The sequence below is a fragment of the Salvelinus alpinus genome, chromosome 10 (genome assembly GCF_045679555.1).
Source record: "Salvelinus alpinus chromosome 10, SLU_Salpinus.1, whole genome shotgun sequence".
NCBI lineage: Eukaryota > Metazoa > Chordata > Actinopteri > Salmoniformes > Salmonidae > Salvelinus > Salvelinus alpinus.
In genome coordinates this window covers 26,198,256-26,216,858 of record NC_092095.1, presented here as the reverse complement: position 1 = coordinate 26,216,858, position 18,603 = coordinate 26,198,256, and the positions used below count along the sequence as shown (strand labels likewise).

General features: G+C 47.2%; 1 protein-coding gene across 8 annotated transcripts in view; it reads left to right on the top strand.

Moving 5' to 3' along the window:
* LOC139531811 (microtubule-associated protein 4) overlaps nucleotides 1-18,603 on the top strand; it is a 113,226-nt gene that overhangs the window by 33,702 nt on the left and 60,921 nt on the right. For all 8 annotated transcript variants that reach the window (XM_071328668.1, XM_071328672.1, XM_071328666.1 and 5 more), the window contains 2 exons: nucleotides 12,797-12,910; nucleotides 13,336-13,425. In XM_071328668.1, the coding sequence (XP_071184769.1) occupies nucleotides 12,797-12,910; nucleotides 13,336-13,425 (204 nt within the window). The remainder of the gene's footprint in view (nucleotides 1-12,796; nucleotides 12,911-13,335; nucleotides 13,426-18,603) is intronic.

Here is an 18,603-nt window from a genome sequence, read left to right as displayed (position 1 = left end):
TCCATCTCTCTCTACCTCCTATCTACCATTCATCTCTCTGTCTGAGTGTCTCTCTCTCTCTTCTCTCATCCTCTTTTTCTTACTCTCTTCCCTCTCCTCTCTCTTGTCCTTCCCCAACCCAAGCTTCAGAGGACTAGAACAAGCCACCGCCTGAGTGTCAGCTGTGCTTCTGCTTCTCTGCACCTCTCCTCTCCCACCTCAGTACCCCCTCCCCCTATAACAACCACACCACCACCACCGCAATGCCCATCAGCCTGGAGACCTCTGTAGGAAACATTGTGGACCCTCTCCTGACTCTCGCCAGCCTTCCATCAGAATATGGGGGTTAGGGTGCTCCACTGCCGCCAGCATAAGTCCACTCTCTCTCCTACTCTGAGCCTAGAGGACTAAATGAGCAGAAATAAGCCTTCACCTACACAGATTATCAAGCACACAAGCAACACAGTAGCTATGCAGGTACAGACTCATACACACAAGGAACATTCAGACAGAATATACACAGACACACACACACACACACACACACGCAAACACATACACTAACACACACAGATGCTTTGAAACTCCATACACTCAAACCAGAGTATGACTAGGGTCCTATACATTTTTTTGTTTGTTGCCTGATTCCATTTTTAGCAACATTTTGTTTTTCTCCGTTTTGTTTTTCCAGGTTTCCATTTTCCCCTGTTTTTCTTCTTCTTCAGATTTTCAATTTCAAAATGACACTTTTTTAATAGAAAAACAACTGAATTGGATGTTATAAGTCCATGTTTTAACAACAATGTTTAAATAACATCAGGAGACCACTTTTGAGGTCTGGGCAAATGTAGAAATCTAGATCTTTGGGTGTAATGACCCTTTTAATTCTAGTGTGCAACTAGCAACAGGCTGCTGTTTAGCTGTCAAAACAAACAAAAACACTTGAATGATGCGAATAATCATGATATCATTCTGCCAGGCAAGCACAGTCTACTTTGTAGCTAACATTTCAACGAGAAGGGTGTTGGGAGTCTTTCCATCTACCAGAAGGTTTTCATTAGCATCACCGCTAAGGCCACACAAAGTGGTAGCCGTGCGCACCGCTCATCCACAGACAGGGAGTTCTCGTTGCCTCCTCAGAAAGTTGCAGGAATTATACGAATCACTGATGCATTCTGTTCGTGTCATGATGAACTTGAGCAAATGAATTCATTTTCAGTATCTTTAGTCGATTCCCTATTAAGTCCAAGACATTGTAGAATATTGTTGAATTCCGCTTTAACGTCCGGATTCCGTGATTCCGTCCGCGTTCTCCGCATCGCACATTTTCTCGGGCCCTAGATGAGTGTTATAGGATGCTACAACTCCGGGTGAGAGTACTGTTAATATGGCTGGTCATGATGACGGAGTTCCGTCACAAACACGCCCGTCTGCCACCCTGTCCTCTTCTCATATCCCATATGGCCCCCTGGGCTTTTTCACATATTGTTCCAGGAAGTGATGCGTACTACTAGTAACTGTAATATATTACACACACATGGGCCCACACTTGTTATTTACTCATAAGTGTAGTTTACATACTCACCCTTCCACAAAGTTTCTCCACACAATTTACAATGTAGCATCTCTCTCTTTCAATTCTCTCTCTCTCTCTTTCAATTCTCTCTCTCTCTCTCTCTCTCTCTCTCTCTCTCTCTCTTGTCTCACTCACTTTCTTGGTGATGTTTTATTATGCTTCAGTGGACAAGTTCATCTCCACACGCACACGCACACACACACACACATAAACTTTGATTTGATTTGACCCAGAGTACCACTGCCAGCCGCTCTCCTCCCGTCAGCACCTTGTCTCTTACTGGGATAGCTCTGCCAGTGTGTTCTCCTAACACCAAACTCACGCTGCTTCTAGCTCTGATGTCAGGTTGTCTCTGTCCTAAAAGTCTGGGCTGTTTCTGAAAGTCCCATTTTTTTTCTTCTCTCTAACACACTACTTTTTAACACATGCCACTCGAAGTGAAAGTTCGCACGCTTTCTCATTCATCTGTCTTTTGTTTCATTTCAGTTTAAAGTAAATATAGTGAAAGTTAAGGATGACGTAAACACATTTACGCGGTTTACCAACCTCTTTTTCCCTGTGGCTTTGCTGTTCTCAGAAAGTCGTCCCCTTGATTTTGACTACTCTTCGTGTTGTTGATATCCCCCTCCTCCACTGCTGGATAGCGCATCTGTGTACAGCGCTCTTTTTATAGACTGTCCGTCCGTCGTAGTTTGTCCATCTGTCTGCACGTTGTGCTAATAAACTCTTCCACAACCTGGCTTTGCATTCCTCTTTCTTCACCGGTTAACCTCCAATTAACCCCTTGTTGATTCTGTCAATGTTGCTTTTTGCTTTTCAATGTTTGTTGATTCTGTCTTTTTATTTCCCGTTCAAATGATATCATGAAATGTTAATTCACTCCACCGAACTGTCGTTTTCTTGAAAGCTGCGAAAGAGTGGAGCTCTGCTGACACCATTCTTGCCATAGTAACCTTTCGATGCTGTGTGTTTTTGCCGAGTTACAACTTACATTAGACATGACTCTCTGCTTCAGAAGCCTGCTGGTGGCCGAAACTGGTACACTTTAACAGGGCTCTTTTTTTTGCCTTTCTTTATATACATTATAATATATTATTAATATTAATAGACAAACGTCTTACTTAACCATCCATTTTAAGGATGGGCGATTTATATGGTAATTCATTTGATTAATTCAAATGTATGTTTTTTCATAATATTCCAAATGCCTGAATCGCCAGAATGACGTTTTTTTTTTTTTTTCGTTTTTCGTTTTATGATCGTTTATGTCCGCTTGTTTTAATGTTGTTGTTTTTTATCTCGTCTGACCAACTTCTTGTAGCAGGCATTATAGAAAATGAACATACGTCTCATAAACGATCTCTCAAGCACAAGCCCACATGCTGCTGAGGAGCCAGACAATCTGTATATTTGAAGTCTAGCCAACTTGGATCTCTTTGCTAGCTAACAGGGTAGAACAGTTACATTGTTATGAACACACCCTTCTGTTCGTCTCCAACTGTTTGAACACACTCCTTCACTCCTTCTGCTGTGACTGCGCCTTCCCATTTCACACACACACACACACACACACACACACACACACACACACACACACACACACACACACACACACACACACACACACACACACACACACACACACACACACACACCAAGCCCCTGCCACGCCCCTGCCACGCACAGCAACAACGCTGAAAGATCACTACTTCCTCTGACAACAAGCAGTTTCAACTCGCTATTTTCGTTTGAGGTTTGGTCCAACAGAGTCATTACTGTAATAGAGGAGAAGTGAACCTTTCTACCTGTTCCCTTTTTATGTTTCAACTCCTCAAACTGCGTGACGAGCAGCCCCCCTATCAAAACGGAAGTATCAATGAACATTGGATTCTGGAAAACGAATGCTCAGTCTCTGTTGCAAGCATTTTTCGCCCCCAGACTGTAGTACTAGCTATCGAGTCTGTGTTTTATAAATGTGTAATGAGCATAAAAACAAGTATATAAGGAGTTGGCAACTCGTTGTTATTCTGAGAAATAAGGTCGGCCACTTGATTTCAACATCTGAACAAAGTGGACAGGCTAGAATGTGTTCAAACAGTTGGAGACGAACAGAAGGGTGTGTTCATAACAATGTAACTGTTCTACCCTGTTAGCTAGCAAAGAGATCCAAGTTGGCTAGACTTGAAATATACAGATTGTCTGGCTCCTCAGCAGCATGTGGGCTTGGGCTTGAGAGATCGTTTATGAGACGTGTGTTCATTTTCGATAATGCCTGCTACAAGAAGTTAGTCATTATTAGTGAATGTACATTATTCATGGGTCTGGTTACATTTGTAACAATAAGGGCATTTTGATAGACTTCAAAGCCAGATCAGTGATTACTGCAACAACAACAAAGCAGGATGAGCTAGTTTGATAATTACATTTTCGGGGCTTATGGTTGTGGAAGGCAGGTATAATTTCACCAGCCCTGAATTCATTTGATTATTTCTGACTGTTTGAAATGTAGTATATTTGACCTTTAATTGTACAACAAAGCGTATTTAGAATATATATATTTTTTAATTAAGACATATCGTGAATCACCCATAAGTTGAGATAGGGCTGGGCGATATGACCTAAAAATCCAAACTCCATTTGCCTCGGTCACAAACAGCACCTTGATTAATAGCATTAGCTTATTGAAATGGGGAATAGTTTTACCTGCAATGAAGTAGTCTGCTTGGTTTAGTAATGTTTCTTAAGAATAATGTTTCTTAGACTAATTAATGAGTGCCACCCTTGCCTGATTCGTCATGGACTTTAATTAATCAAGCTACTTTACCAATACAAGAGGGACGGGAGACAGATGGATACGACCACAAAAAGACACTTGTTTTTTTTCCTACTGTTTTGATGTCCTTGTCTAACACAGCCTTTACTCTTAGGAGAGCTCTGTCCTTCTTCGTTCATTTAACTTTACTCGCACCCTTGTGAGATCAGATCATCCTGACCTGTCTATTCCTTCTCCTCTCTGTGCCATTAGACTGCAGTTAGCACTGTGTGTCGATGTTCGTGTGTATGTGCTCTCCAGTTCTCTTCCGAGCGGAACAGGGGGCCTGGTTAGCACTGCTGCTGTGTGGCCTCTTGGCAGGCTTCTCTCTGTCTCTCCAGTCCGGGGGGAGATCTCCAGCTCGAGCTGCAGCTATATGGGTCAGGTTGGCCTACTTACGGCTGGGGGCTGCAGCAGCAGCGGCTGGATGGCCTCACATCAGATGTGCTTCATGGGGAGGCAGAGCAGAGGAGAGCGGGGAGGACAGGACCGTCCCTCCAGAGGCCCACAGGAGCCTGCCTCCGAGTCCTCAGAGCCCTGGTCCTGCCAGCTGTGTCACCCACAACCCTGGGAAAAGAGAGAGTGAGAGGGAGACTGCCCCTGCCATGGAGTGTGACGGAAAGAGAGAGGGCAAAGATAACTTTGACTTATACATTATACATACTTACTTTCATTCAAATGCAAAGATACAGAGCTGCCACCAGGAGAAAGGTAGGAAGAGAGTTTGACAGAAAGACTGAGACAGAGACCAAGAGAGACAGAGACCAAGAGAGACAGAGACCAAAAGAGACAGAGACCAAGAGAGACAGAGACCAAGAGAGACAGAGAGATACAGAGACAGAGAGAGACAGAGACTGAGACAGACAGAGACTGAGACAGACAGAGACTGAGACAGACAGACAGAGACCGACAGAGACAGACAGAGACAGACAGACAGAGAGAGAGACAGACAGACAGACAGAGACTGAGAGAGAGATAGACAGACAGATACTGAGAGAGACAGAGACTGAGAGAGACAGACATTGAGAGAGAGAGAGACAGTTATTGAGACAGACATAGACTGAGAGACACATAGACTGAGCGAGACAGACATAGACTGAGAGAGACAGACAGACACTGAGAGAGACTGAGAGAGACAGACTGAGACTGAGAGAAACAGACTGAGAGAGACAGACTGAGAGAGACAGACAGCGACTGAGAGAGTGAGACAAAGACTGAGAGAGTGAGACAAAGACTGAGAGAGTGAGACAAAGACTGAGAGAGACAGGGACTGTGAGAGACTGAGACAGACAGACATAGACTGAGAGAGACAGACATAGACTGAGAGAGAGAGACATAGACTGAGAGAGAGAGACATAGACTGAGAGAGAGAGACATAGACTGAGAGACAGAGGCTGAGGGATACAGAAACAGGGACTGAGAGAGAGAGACATGGACTGAGAGAGAGAGACATGGACTGAGAGAGAGAGACATGGACTGAGAGAGTCAGGGACTGATAGAGACAGGGACTGAGAGAGACAGACAGTGAGTGAGATAGACAGTGACAGAGAGACGGAGACTGAGAGAGACTGAGACAAAGAGAGACTGAGGAAGACGGAGCGGCTGAGAGGGAGAGACCGAGAGAGACTGAGGAAGATGGAGAGACTGAGAGGGAGACGGAGACGGAGAGACCGAGAGAGATAAATACCTGTTCAGGTGGCAATGTAATAGAGAGATGGTTGGGAGGAAGTGGAATGAGCTCACTTCATCATATTCATCTACGTTGAAGTGTACTGTATGTATTAGCCTATATGGTAATGTACTTGATACGATCCATCTTTATGCTCCTTATGGAGGACTGAAGATGGAAGCTCATCACCTACAATCAAACAAAAACCTCTTGGAGTACTCAAAACACTATTACTGGGAGTACTCAAAACACTATTACTGGGAGTCCTCAAAACACTATTACTGGGAATTCATGCATACCAAAGTGTTAACACACAGGCTTTCAGCAAAAACCGCTGCAGTGCATGTGAACGCATGCCAAAGCCTGTCGCTCTTTTCATCCCAATAACCTATGAACAAGAACGGTGGCTAAACGCCCTACATATTCATGATCTGCCTTTTTAATCGTGTAGCTTGGGAAAGCACACAGTGTATCCTCATTCCTCCTCTGAGGTGGAAGCTGTCTCTTTCATCTTCTGCAGTTTCCACATGTAATGCTCTGATCCCCCATCCCAATGACTTTAAACCCAAACTGGACCTTCCGAATGCCTTCATGGTGTACTGTGGGACAGGGAGATGGACCGTGTTGCCCCACCGTGTGACTGGGAGCTGTAATAGAGATGAAATGAACACTAAAGGGAACACTATTCTATGCATTTCTGTCCCCAACAGACTCTGTCTTAGACAGGGCTGTGGGGTGTTTAAAGAAGGCTATCAAAAGGAGGTGTGGTGGAATGGCAGACTCTATCGTGAGGTCACTGGGTCAGACTTTGGGTCCTTGAAAAGCGCCATATAAATATAATGTATTATAATTATTATGGAACAGGAGGGGTCACTCAAGTGCAGAGCTGTGTGTGAATGTGTGTTGTGTTTTTTTGTCTTACACTTGCCGTGTAATATGGACGTGTGTGTGTGTGTGTGTGTGTGTGTGTGTGTGTGTGTGTGTGTGTGTGTGTGTGTGTGTGTGTGTGTGTGTGTGTGTGTGTGTGTGTGTGTGTGTGTGTGTGTGTGTGTGTGTGTGTGTGTGTGTGTGTGTGTGTGTGTGTGTGTGTGTGAGTCGTGTCAGTAGCCCATTGCCTCAGTGCTCCCTCTGCTTTGACTAACCTGTGCTGCAGACCTGCGGCCTCTCTGCTCTCTGTGGGAGTGATGCAGAGTGGAATGGGTACCTGCAGCTGGGTACCTGCAGCTGTGTCCCCCCCACCTTTCTCTTTAAGACCTGTCAATGACCACACTCCTCACCAATTGTCCCCCTGTCTCCTGCATTAGCCCTCTGGCTTAGATAGAACATAAGATGTATTAGATCAAATTTGGGTTCAATACTCCTTTAAAGAAATGAGGATGGCCCGCGCTCACAGAACTCAGTATGTTGAACTAATCCTGATGTTCACTATCCAGGTATACAGGTAACTACCAAAATAAGGGAACCACTTGAGTAAATGAGGGATACAAAGTCTACTGAAAGCAGGTGCTTCCACACAGGTGTGGTTCCTGAGTTAATAAATGAACATCCCATCATGCTTAGGGTCATGTCTAAATATGCCCCGTTGGCCATTATTCTGGCTACCATGGCTAGAATAAGAGATCTGTGGCTTTGAAAGAGGTGTCTGAGAGGAGCATGGAGCTGTTTAAAGTGTGTGTGTGTTTCAGTCACCAGATCTCAACCCAATTGAACACTTATGGGAGATTCTGGGGCGGCGCCTGAGACAGTGTTTTTTCCACCACCATCAACAAAACACCAAATTATGGAATATTCTCGTTGAAGAATAACTGTTGAATCCCTCCGATCGAGTTCCAGACACTTGTAGAATCTATGTCAAGGTGCAATGAAACTGTTCTGGCGGCTCGTTACCCGTTATCACATCTTTGCCCACTTCTGACCACTTTCCTTTATCTGTGATTTACAGTACCACCCCTCTCTATACAATCTACTAACTCACCCAGGAGGACTCCCTCCTTTCAGCACAGATGTGTGTCTTTACAGATGAGGGTGAAATGGGTTCTATCGTTTCTGACCTAAATGGACTTAATTTCCCTGGGATTTTATTCCCTCTGATTTATTTGTATCAACGCCTTCCAAATGATATAACCCCTCAGCCTTAATCCTGAGGCTAACCACTGGGAAGATCAATGGAGCTGCTGCTAACAGGGTTCTACATGGGCAGCCAGGCGATGGCCGCTTTACAGACGGGGGCAGGCACACACACACACACTATACACACACACACACTATACACACTATACACACACACACTATACACACATGCGGCTCAGCATTCAGCTTAATTCTGACTGTGCGTGTGTGTGTGTGTGTGTATAGTGTCTGTGTGTGTGTGTGTGTGTGTGTGTGTGTGTGTGTGTGTGTGTGTGTGTGTGTGTGTGTGTGTGTGTGTGTGTGTGTGTGTGTGTGTGTGTGTGTGTGTGTGTGTGTGTGTGATATTCCAGAGGGATTGACATCAAAAGCTGCAGAGCGGCAGGCTGTGGCAATTAAAGAACCCAGAGCTGTGATCTAATGACCCTGCATCCGTGGATCACGTGTCATCCTGTCTGAATGCAGAAGAGCAGTCTTCTATGTCCATGTGTCATCCTGTCTGACCGCAGAAGATCAGTCTTCTATGTCCATGTGTCATCCTGTCTGACCGCAGAAGAGCAGTCTTCTATGTCCATGTGTCATCCTGTCTGACTGCAGAAGAGCAGTCTTCTATGTCCATGTGTCATCCGGTCTGACCGCAGAAGAGCAGTCTTCTATGTCCATGTGTCATCCGGTCTGACCGCAGAAGAGCAGGCTTCTATGTCCATATGTCATCCAGTCTGACCGCAGAAGAGTAGTCTTCTATGTTCACGTGTCATCCAGTCTGACCGCAGAAGAGCAGTCTTCTATGTCCATGTGTCATCCAGTCTGACTGCAGAAGAGCAGTCTTCTATGTCCATGTGTCATCCAGTCTGACCGCAGAAGAGCAGTCTTCTATGTCCATGTGTCATCCAGTCTGACCGCAGAAGAGCAGTCTTCTATGTCCATGTGTCATCCTGTCTGACCGCAGAACAGCAGTCTTCTATGTCCATGTGTCATCCAGTCTGACCGCAGAAGAGCAGTCTTCTATGTCCATGTGTCATCCAGTCTGACCGCAGAAGAGCAGTCTTCTATGTCCATGTGTCATCCTATCTTTCCCCCAAATCAGTATTCTTCGGAGGTGCCCCTGTGGTGCTCCCCTCGTCCCTTGCCCTATCTGCCGGCGTGTGTACCCAGCATGTGGAAATCCAACTGGGGATAAGAAGGAGGGAAAAGCCGGGGTCAGCTGTAGGACAACACTGTGGAGTTAGCCGAGTTAGCGTAGCCTAGCATAGTCTTCTGTCCAGCTGTGTGGCACGGGGCCAATCCTGACACTTCCACTGCTCTGTCATTTTGTTTTGCTCTGCCCTCCTTTACCACCCAGTCGTATTGATTACATTACACGTTACAACCACAGAGGAAATGTACAGAGGTTTTGAAGTGTTCTGTCCCCACACTAAATTGGGCTCAAATAGTGGGCTGAATAATTCATATTTATATATCTCTTCTAACTAATATGTGAATGGCAGGATTTGCTATGGAAGAACTCAAAACCAAAGCTGTGTTACTGAGTCCTATTTGGAGAGATACATTTCAGTGTTTCCTCAATATTCTTTTAGCAGTGCTGCTAAATTGTTGTCGCCACTCCAAGAGATATGAGGTAAAAAATAATCGAGATGGTCAAACCCTGACAGTATAAACGACTAAAATCAGATAAAAAATATGTAGAAAAGTTAAAGGAGCTTTATATATTTTTTAAATAAGATCATCTTTGAGAACTAACAATCACCAATAAAAAAATTGACTCAGAAAGAATCTAAAATTCCAAAAATGTTTGAGTCACTCGGATAGCATAAGAACAAGGCATAAGTCATGGCAAAATGTGTAGAATTGTAGGAAATTAGCTCTTGGCTGCAGAGACAAAAATAAAAAATGTGTCTCTGTGGCCAAGAAGAGGGCCTTTTTTAAAACGTTGGTCTGAAACCACACAATTGGCCCATGCCCACTACCATGCCATACATGTCCACTAACTTTGACACCTTTGCTGAAAAATAATCCTATGGGAAGCACTGCATTTACCTTGTCCAGGTGTCTAATCCTCTAATCCTAAATGACAGGGGTCGGGACAGGGGTTGGGACAGGGGTCGGGACAGGAGTCGGGACAGGAGTCGGGACAGGGGTCGGGACAGGAGTCGGGAGTCGGCCAGTTCCTTTATGGCTGCAGTTAAAAGCAGAGCCTAGCACTCTTCAGATGTTATGTCACAGAACATCCATTTGAAATTGAACACTTTAAACGGCTCTCTAATCTACATAGTGTCCACTGCACATGGGCGGACCAGAATGCCTCTGGGTTGTACTTGAGATTCAGGTGGTGATTGTGTCACACCCATCCATCCATTTTCAGAGGGACTTTATCTCTCCAACTCTGAAAGCCAGCGCGACTGGCCCTGTAAGATGCTGTCTGCTCAGCTGAACCATGACAGGGATATACTGTATAAATAGTCGCCACACACACACACACACACACACACACACACACACACACACACACACACACACACACACACACACACACACACACACACACACACACACACACACACACACACTGAGAACCTCTGCCCAGAGAAACGGCAGCAGTGATCTAGGTCAGACAGCGCCATAGAGTATGCTAGGAGCTGGAGATACAGAGGGATGGAAGGAGGAGTAGAGAGATGGAAGGATGAAACTCCGGGCAAAGGCATCCAAAGGTTTACTCTCTTCTTCTTTCTGGGCCAGAAAGCCCTTAATTATGGTGTGCCAATCTTTCACCCCTTCCTCTCCCACCCCGTCTGGGGCCCCTTCATTTTTGCCCTGTTTTGTTTTTCCCCAATGCCCTTAAACAACCCCATTGTGTTCAGTTGGGCTGGTGTGTTTCAATAGCTAACAGCTTGTTGACTGAACAATGGGTGGGCATGCGGCCTTGCTCCCCACGCTGGGATCCCGGGGGCAAGCTGATACGAGTGCTACATGACTTGGCATGTTTGGGTCCAGACGCCCACGCAGCCCCAGTCTGAAGTTGATTTACTTAGTGATGTGTGTGAATTCTGGAGTGTTGGGCTGCCTGGAGCTGTCAGTGTCCCACTGTTTCAGATGCTTTCTTGACCCTTGATTAACCCACCCAGGCCTTTCTCTCTTCTGGGTTGTCCTCAATGCTCGCTTGGCTCACATCTTCACAAAGATCCAATCACTGTCCTCTTATCCAAGCATTAACCTCTTACTGTGTCCCCACTTTTCCTAACATTCATTTATTAGTTCTGCCGACCATTCTAGATCCCCAAGCCCCCTGAGTGCCCTGTCCCAGTTCCCTGGGGAGAAGCTCACGAGACATGCCTCATCACGAATTGGAGGCATTCAGACACGGTCTTGTTCAGTCCATCTCGTTTGAGCTTTCGGAGTATCTCAAATCAAATGTTATTTGTCACATGCGCCGAATACAACAGGTGTAGACCTTACCGTGCAATGCTTACTTACAAGCCCTTAACCAACAATGCAGTTCAACAAATAGAGTTAAGAAAATATTTACCAAATAAACTGAAGTAAAAAAAAATACGAAAATAGAGAAATAACAAATAATTAAAGAGCAACAATAAAATAACAGTAGCGAGGCTATATACAGGGGGTACAGGTACAGAGTCAATGTGAGGGGGGACAGGTTAGTCAAGGTAATATGTACATTGTGTTGCTCAGTTATCTTGACTGGTTTTCCAGTGTGAGGATGAAAACTGCAATTTCATAGCCATATTCTGTGTTTTTAGTTTTTCAAACATATTAAGCCAGGAATGCCCTTTTCTAAACTGCTCTGCCAGATTTCAGCACCTTGGACAGTAACCCAGCAAACTAGCAAAGTCCAGAGAACAAACCTAAAAAGCACCAGCCTATTTGTCTTTTCTCTCACCTCTGCAATGTTAACAGCCTCTCTGATTCAACTGTTTTGTGTCTCCTCTTGTCTCTCTGAATAGGCATGTGTATTATCGAGCGCTGAGACACACACACGCACTCACACACACACACAGCCACATGTGAGGACACATGGAAGTTCAAATTCCGCCCGCCTGCCCCCCTCCGTCTACTACTGTCTAGCTTTTGGAACCGGCACTGCTGTGTTTGTGACTTTGGGTGTTGTCCTGTCCACCCGCGTCACTGTCACCCTCAATGGAACTGCATGGGTACAGAGGGAGGCGGGTGGAGGGACGTTGGGGGGGGGTTGGGAGAGTGCCGCTCTCCCACAGCGGCCAAATAATAGCCACATCGGATCAGACGACCAGACGGAGGGCCTAGATAGTAGAGTCAGGACCCAGAGGCGGGAGGGCAGGACAGAGGTGGGAGGGCGGGGGGGCAGAACCAGTCACAGACGGGGAGAAGTGACCACGGCCCAGGCTACTGCAGCCACTGATCAGCACAGAGCTACTGTGTACACAGAGATACAGCTGAGACTGCACTGGAAAGAAATAGGGGAAAGGATTCCCAATATCAAATGCTGTTTTAGATTTAACAGGCTTGATAGCTCTTTATTTAGAGGAGAAATTACAGGTGAGTGAGTGAGAGGTTTGTGTGTTTTGATGTACAGTTAGTGGACTGGTGCGGTGTGTGTGGCCAGAGGGTGGAACTAATGTGAGGTGTTCTGTGTTTCCAGTTACTGCAGGTTCTAAAGTGACACCTGGGGGACAGATAACAGCGTCACGCCCAGAACCACAGGGGGAAGTGCGTCCCAATTCGTCAGAGGAGCAAGTCTTTGCAGCCCTCTCAGGTAAGAGACCTGATGCTGCACTATTTCATAATGTTTACCCTGAAGTTTATCTCATCTATTGATTTGGAGAGCTGGTAGAGATCTGAACTCATCTCCTACAGGTGTGACTGAAGTGATGTGTTGTTCACCCTTAAAGAGAGGACTGTTCTGCATTTTCAGTGTTCAGTTTGTGGTGGAGGGTCTCATGCTTAGTCTACTCACACCCATCTCTGTCTCTCTCTCTCTCTATGTCTCTCTCTGTCTCTCTCTCTCTGTCTCTCACTCTCTCTCTCTGTCTCTCTCTTTCTCTGTGGATTTGTCTGCTTCCATTTACTTCTCTCTGATCCTTCATTACTCATGCCCTTTCCTCTGCCCCCCCTCTTTTGATCTTCCCTTCCTTCCTCCCCTCTATCTCTCTCCCCCTATCTCTCTCCGTCTCTCTCCAGGCTCCATGGCAGGCTTCCCTGATCATTGGAGCTCCCAGCGCAACAACCCGCCCCAGATGATGGACAGTGGACTGATGGGAGATTCTTCAGGTGGACTCTTTGATTCAATTGTCAATATTTGAGCAACACGCATCCTCCATCCCATTGTCAGAGTAATAGCATCCATTACGAACAAATTAGGTCTCTAGATTCCTAGATATGAGGAATTCTTTGTAAATCGATAAGTAGTGCGCCGTCATATATTAAATGTATGATGTACTTTCTTTTGATCATGTCATAACTGGCTACTTCCCATTTGAACTTCATATGACGTTTACATTCACACAATAAGAATGTGTGCAAGCTAAAAAAAAAAAAATGAAATATTGTAAACATGTAATACATTACATAGACTATGCAATGAGTGTTAAAAAAACATTGTTTTATAGAGTATGAAGTCAGTGCCTGTAACAATTCCAGTGGTGGAAATAAGAGTCAGGTGCAGAGAGCAGGAATTTCTTCAACGAGTGGAATTTATTTCCTTACAGTAATCACCTAACAAACCGGTGACGCCACACTAAACACTGGGCGCGTAAAGAGAAATGTCCAAAGTCAATTGAATCACAAAAATCCACAAATACACACCACAAACACGAAACAGAAAAACAAGCCCGCACAAAAGGGAGCGGGCAAACTGGGTTTAAATAACCCCTAATCTAAACACACAACAGGTGAAACAAATTAGACCAACTAAACGGAAAACAGAAAAGGGGATCGGTGGCAGCTAGTAGACCGGAGACGACGACCGCCGAGCGCCGCCCGAACGGGAAGAGGCACCATCCTCGGCGGGACTCGTAACAGTACCCCCCTCCCGACGCGCGGCTCCCGCAGCGCGCCGACTCCGGCCTCGAGGACGACCCGGAGGGCGAGGAGCAGGGCGCTCCGGATGGAGGCGGTGAAAGTCCCTCAAAAGGGACGGATCCAAGATGTCCCCCACCGGTACCCAGCATCTCTCCTCCGGACCGTACCCCTCCCAGTCCACGAGGTACTGCAGGCCCCTCACCCGGCGTCTTGAGTCCAGAATGGCTCTTATCCTATACGCCGGGGACCCCTCGATGTCGAGAGGGGGAGGAGGGACCTCCGGTACCTCACCTTCCTGCAGGGGACCAGCTACCACCGGCCTGAGGAGAGACACATGAAACGAGGGGTTAATACGATAGTAAGAGGGAAGTTGTAACCTATAACACACCTCGTTTATCCTCCTCAGGACTTTAAATGGCCCCACACACTGCGGCCCCAGCTTCCGGCAGGGCAGGCGGAGGGGCAGGTTTCGGGCCGAGAGCCAGACCCTGTCCCCTGGTGCAAACACAGGGGCCTCACTGCGGTGGCGGTCAGCGCTCCTCTTCTGCCGTTCACTGGCCTGCTTGAGAGAGTCCTGGACCGCTCGCCAGGTCTCTCTAGAGCGCTGTACCCATTCCTCCACCGCAGGAGCTTCAGTCTGGCTCTGGTGCCACGGAGCCAGGACCGGCTGGTACCCCAGTACACACTCGAAAGGCGACATGTTCGTAGATGAGTGGCGGAGTGAGTTCTGGGCCAACTCCGCCCACGGGACGTACCTCGCCCATTCTCCTGGCCGGTCCTGGCAATACGACCTCAGAAACCTACCCACCTCCTGGTTCACTCTCTCCACCTGCCCATTACTTTCGGGGTGATACCCAGAGGTGAGGCTGACCGAGACCCCCAGACGCTCCATAAACGCCCTCCATACCCGGGACGTGAACTGGGGACCTCGATCAGATACGATATCCTCCGGCACCCCATAATGCCGGAAGACGTGGGTAAATAGAGCCTCCGCAGTCTGTAGGGCCGTAGGGAGACCAGGCAATGGGAGGAGACGACAGGACTTAGAGAACCGATCCACAACGACCAAAATGGTAGTGTTCCCCTGAGATGGAGGAAGATCCGTCAAAAAATCTACCGATAGATGAGACCATGGCCGTTGTGGAACCGGAAGGGGTTGTAACTTCCCCCTCGGTAGGTGCCTAGGAGCCTTACTCTGAGCGCATACCGAGCAGGAGGAGACATAGAGTCTCACGTCCTTAGCCAAGGTGGGCCACCAGTATTTCCCTCTAAGACCACGCACTGTCCTCTCCACCCCCGGATGACCCGAAGCAGGTATTGAGTGAGCCCACCGAATCAATCGATCACGAACACCAAGCGGTACGTACCTACGGCCAGTCGGACACTGGGACGGCGCAGGTTCTACCCTCAACGCCCGCTCGATGTCCGCGTCCACCTCCCATACCACCGGAGCCACCAGACAAGAGGCGGGAAGGATGGGAGTCGGATCGATGGGCCGGTCATCCGTGTCATAGAGACGAGACAGCGCGTCGGCCTTTGTGTTGAGGGAACCTGGTCGGTAAGAGATCGTAAATCTAAACCGAGTAAAGAACATGGCCCACCTCGCCTGACGCGGATTCAATCTCCTCGCCTCTCGGATATACTCCAGATTGCGATGGTCAGTCCAGATGAGAAAAGGGTACTTAGCCCCCTCAAGCCAGTGTCTCCACACCTTCAGGGCTTTTACCATAGCTAGTAACTCCCTGTCCCCCACATCATAGTTCCGCTCCGCCGGACCCAACTTCTTAGAAAAGAAAGCACAGGGACGGAGCTTCGGTGGCGTGCCCGAGCGCTGTGATAGCACGGCTCCAACACCAGCCTCGGACGCATCCACCTCCACTATGAACGCTAATGAAGGGTCCGGATGCGCCAACACGGGAGCCTCAGTGAAACGTGCCTTCAACCGGTTAAAAGCTCCCTCAGCCTCGGCCGTCCACTGTAGACGCACCGGCCCTCCCTTTAGCAGTGAGGTAATGGGTGCTGCCACTTGACCAAAACCCCGGATAAACCTCCGGTAGTAATTGGCAAACCCTAAAAACCGCTGCACCTCCTTTACCGTGGTTGGAGTCGGCCAATTACGCACGGCGTTAACGCGATCACTCTCCATCACCACCCCTGAGGTGGAAATGCGATAACCCAGGAAGGAAACGGCTTGTTTGGAGAACACACATTTCTCAGCCTTGACGTATAGGTCATGCTCCAGCAGCCTCCCAAGGACCCTGCGCACCAGGGAAACATGCGCGGCGCGTGTAGCAGAATAGATCAGGATGTCATCAATATACACTACCACACCCTGCCCGTGCATGTCCCTGAGAATCTCATCTACAAAGGATTGGAAAACGGCTGGAGCATTCTTTAACCCATACGGCATGACGAGGTACTCATAGTGGCCTGATGTGGTACTAAACGCTGTTTTCCACTCGTCTCCCTCCCGAATACGCACCAGATTATACGCGCTCCTAAGATCCAGTTTTGTGAAAAACCGTGCTCCGTGGAATGATTCCACCGCCGTAGCGATGAGAGGTAGCGGATAACTAAATCCCACTGTGATTGAATTTAGACCTCGATAATCAATGCACGGACGCAGACCTCCCTCCTTTTTTCTCACAAAAAAGAAACTCGAGGAGACGGGTGACATGGAGGGCCGAATGAACCCCTGTCTCAGAGCTTCCGTGACATACAGTGGGGAGAACAAGTATTTGATACACTGCCGATTTTGCAGGTTTTCCTACTTACAAAGCATGTAGAGGTCTGTAATTTTTATCATAGGTACACTTCAACTATGAGAGACGGAATCTAAAACAAAAATCCAGAAAATCACATTGTATGATTTTTAAGTAATTCATTTGCATTTTATTGCAAGACATAAGTATTTGATCACCTTCCAACCAGTAAGAATTCCGGCTCTCACAGACCTGTTAGTTTTTCTTTAAGAAGCCCTCCTGTTCTCCACTCATTACCTGTATTAACTGCACCTGTTTGAACTCGTTACCTGTATAAAAGACACCTGTCCACACACTCAATCAAACAGACTCCAACCTCTCCACAATGGCCAAGACCAGAGAGCTGTGTAAGGACATCAGGGATAAAATTGTAGACCTGCACAAGGCTGGGATGGGCTACAGGACAATAGGCAAGCAGCTTGGTGAGAAGGCAACAACTGTTGGCGCAATTATTAGAAAATGGAAGAAGTTCAAGATGACGGTCAATCATCCTCGGTCTGGGGCTCCATGCAAGATCTCACCTCGTGGGGCATCAATGATCATGAGGAAGGTGAGGGATCAGCCCAGAACTACACGGCAGGACCTGGTCAATGACCTGAAGAGAGCTGGGACCACAGTCTCAAAGAAAACCATTAGTAACACACTATGCCGTCATGGATTAAAATACTGCAGCGCACGCAAGGTCCCGCTGCTCAAGCCAGGGCATGTCCAGGCCCGTCTGAAGTTTGCCAATGACCATCTGGATGATCCAGAGGAAGAATGGGAGAAGGTCATGTGGTCTGATGAGACAAAAATAGAGCTTTTTGGTCTAAACTCCACTCGCCGTGTTTGGAGGAAGAAGAAGGATGAGTACAACCCCAAGAACACGATCCCAACCGTGAAGCATGGAGGTGGAAACATCATTCTTTGGGGATGCTTTTCTGCAAAGGGGACAGGACGACTGCACCGTATTGAGGGGAGGATGGATGGGGCCATGTATTGCGAGATCTTGGCCAACAACCTCCTTCCCTCAGTAAGAGCATTGAAGATGGGTCGTGGCTGGGTCTTCCAGCATGACAACGACCCGAAACACACAGCCAGGGAAACTAAGGAGTGGCTCCGTAAGAAGCATCTCAAGGTTCTGGAGTGGCCTAGCCAGTCTCCAGACCTGAACCCAATAGAAAATCTTTGGAGGGCGCTGAAAGTCCGTATTGCCCAGCGACAGCCCCGAAACCTGAAGGATCTGGAGAAGGTCTGTATGGAGGAGTGGGACAAAATCCCTGCTGCAGTGTGTGCAAACCTGGTCAAGAACTCCAGGAAACGTATGATCTCTGTAATTGCAAACAAAGGTTTCTGTACCAAATATTAAGTTCTGCTTTTCTGATGTATCAAATACTTATGTCATGCAATAAAATGCAAATTAATTACTTAAAAATCATACAATGTGATTTTCTGGATTTTTGTTTTAGATTCCGTGTCTCACAGTTGAAGTGTACCTATGATAAATATTACAGACCTCTACATGCTTTGTAAGTAGGAAAACCTGCAAAATCGGCAGTGTATCAAATACTTGTTCTCCCCACTGTATGTCTCCATAGCCAACGTCTCCTCCTGTGACAAGGGGTACACATGACTCCTGGGAAGTGCAGCGTTCACCTGGAGGTTTATCACGCAATCCCACCGTCGA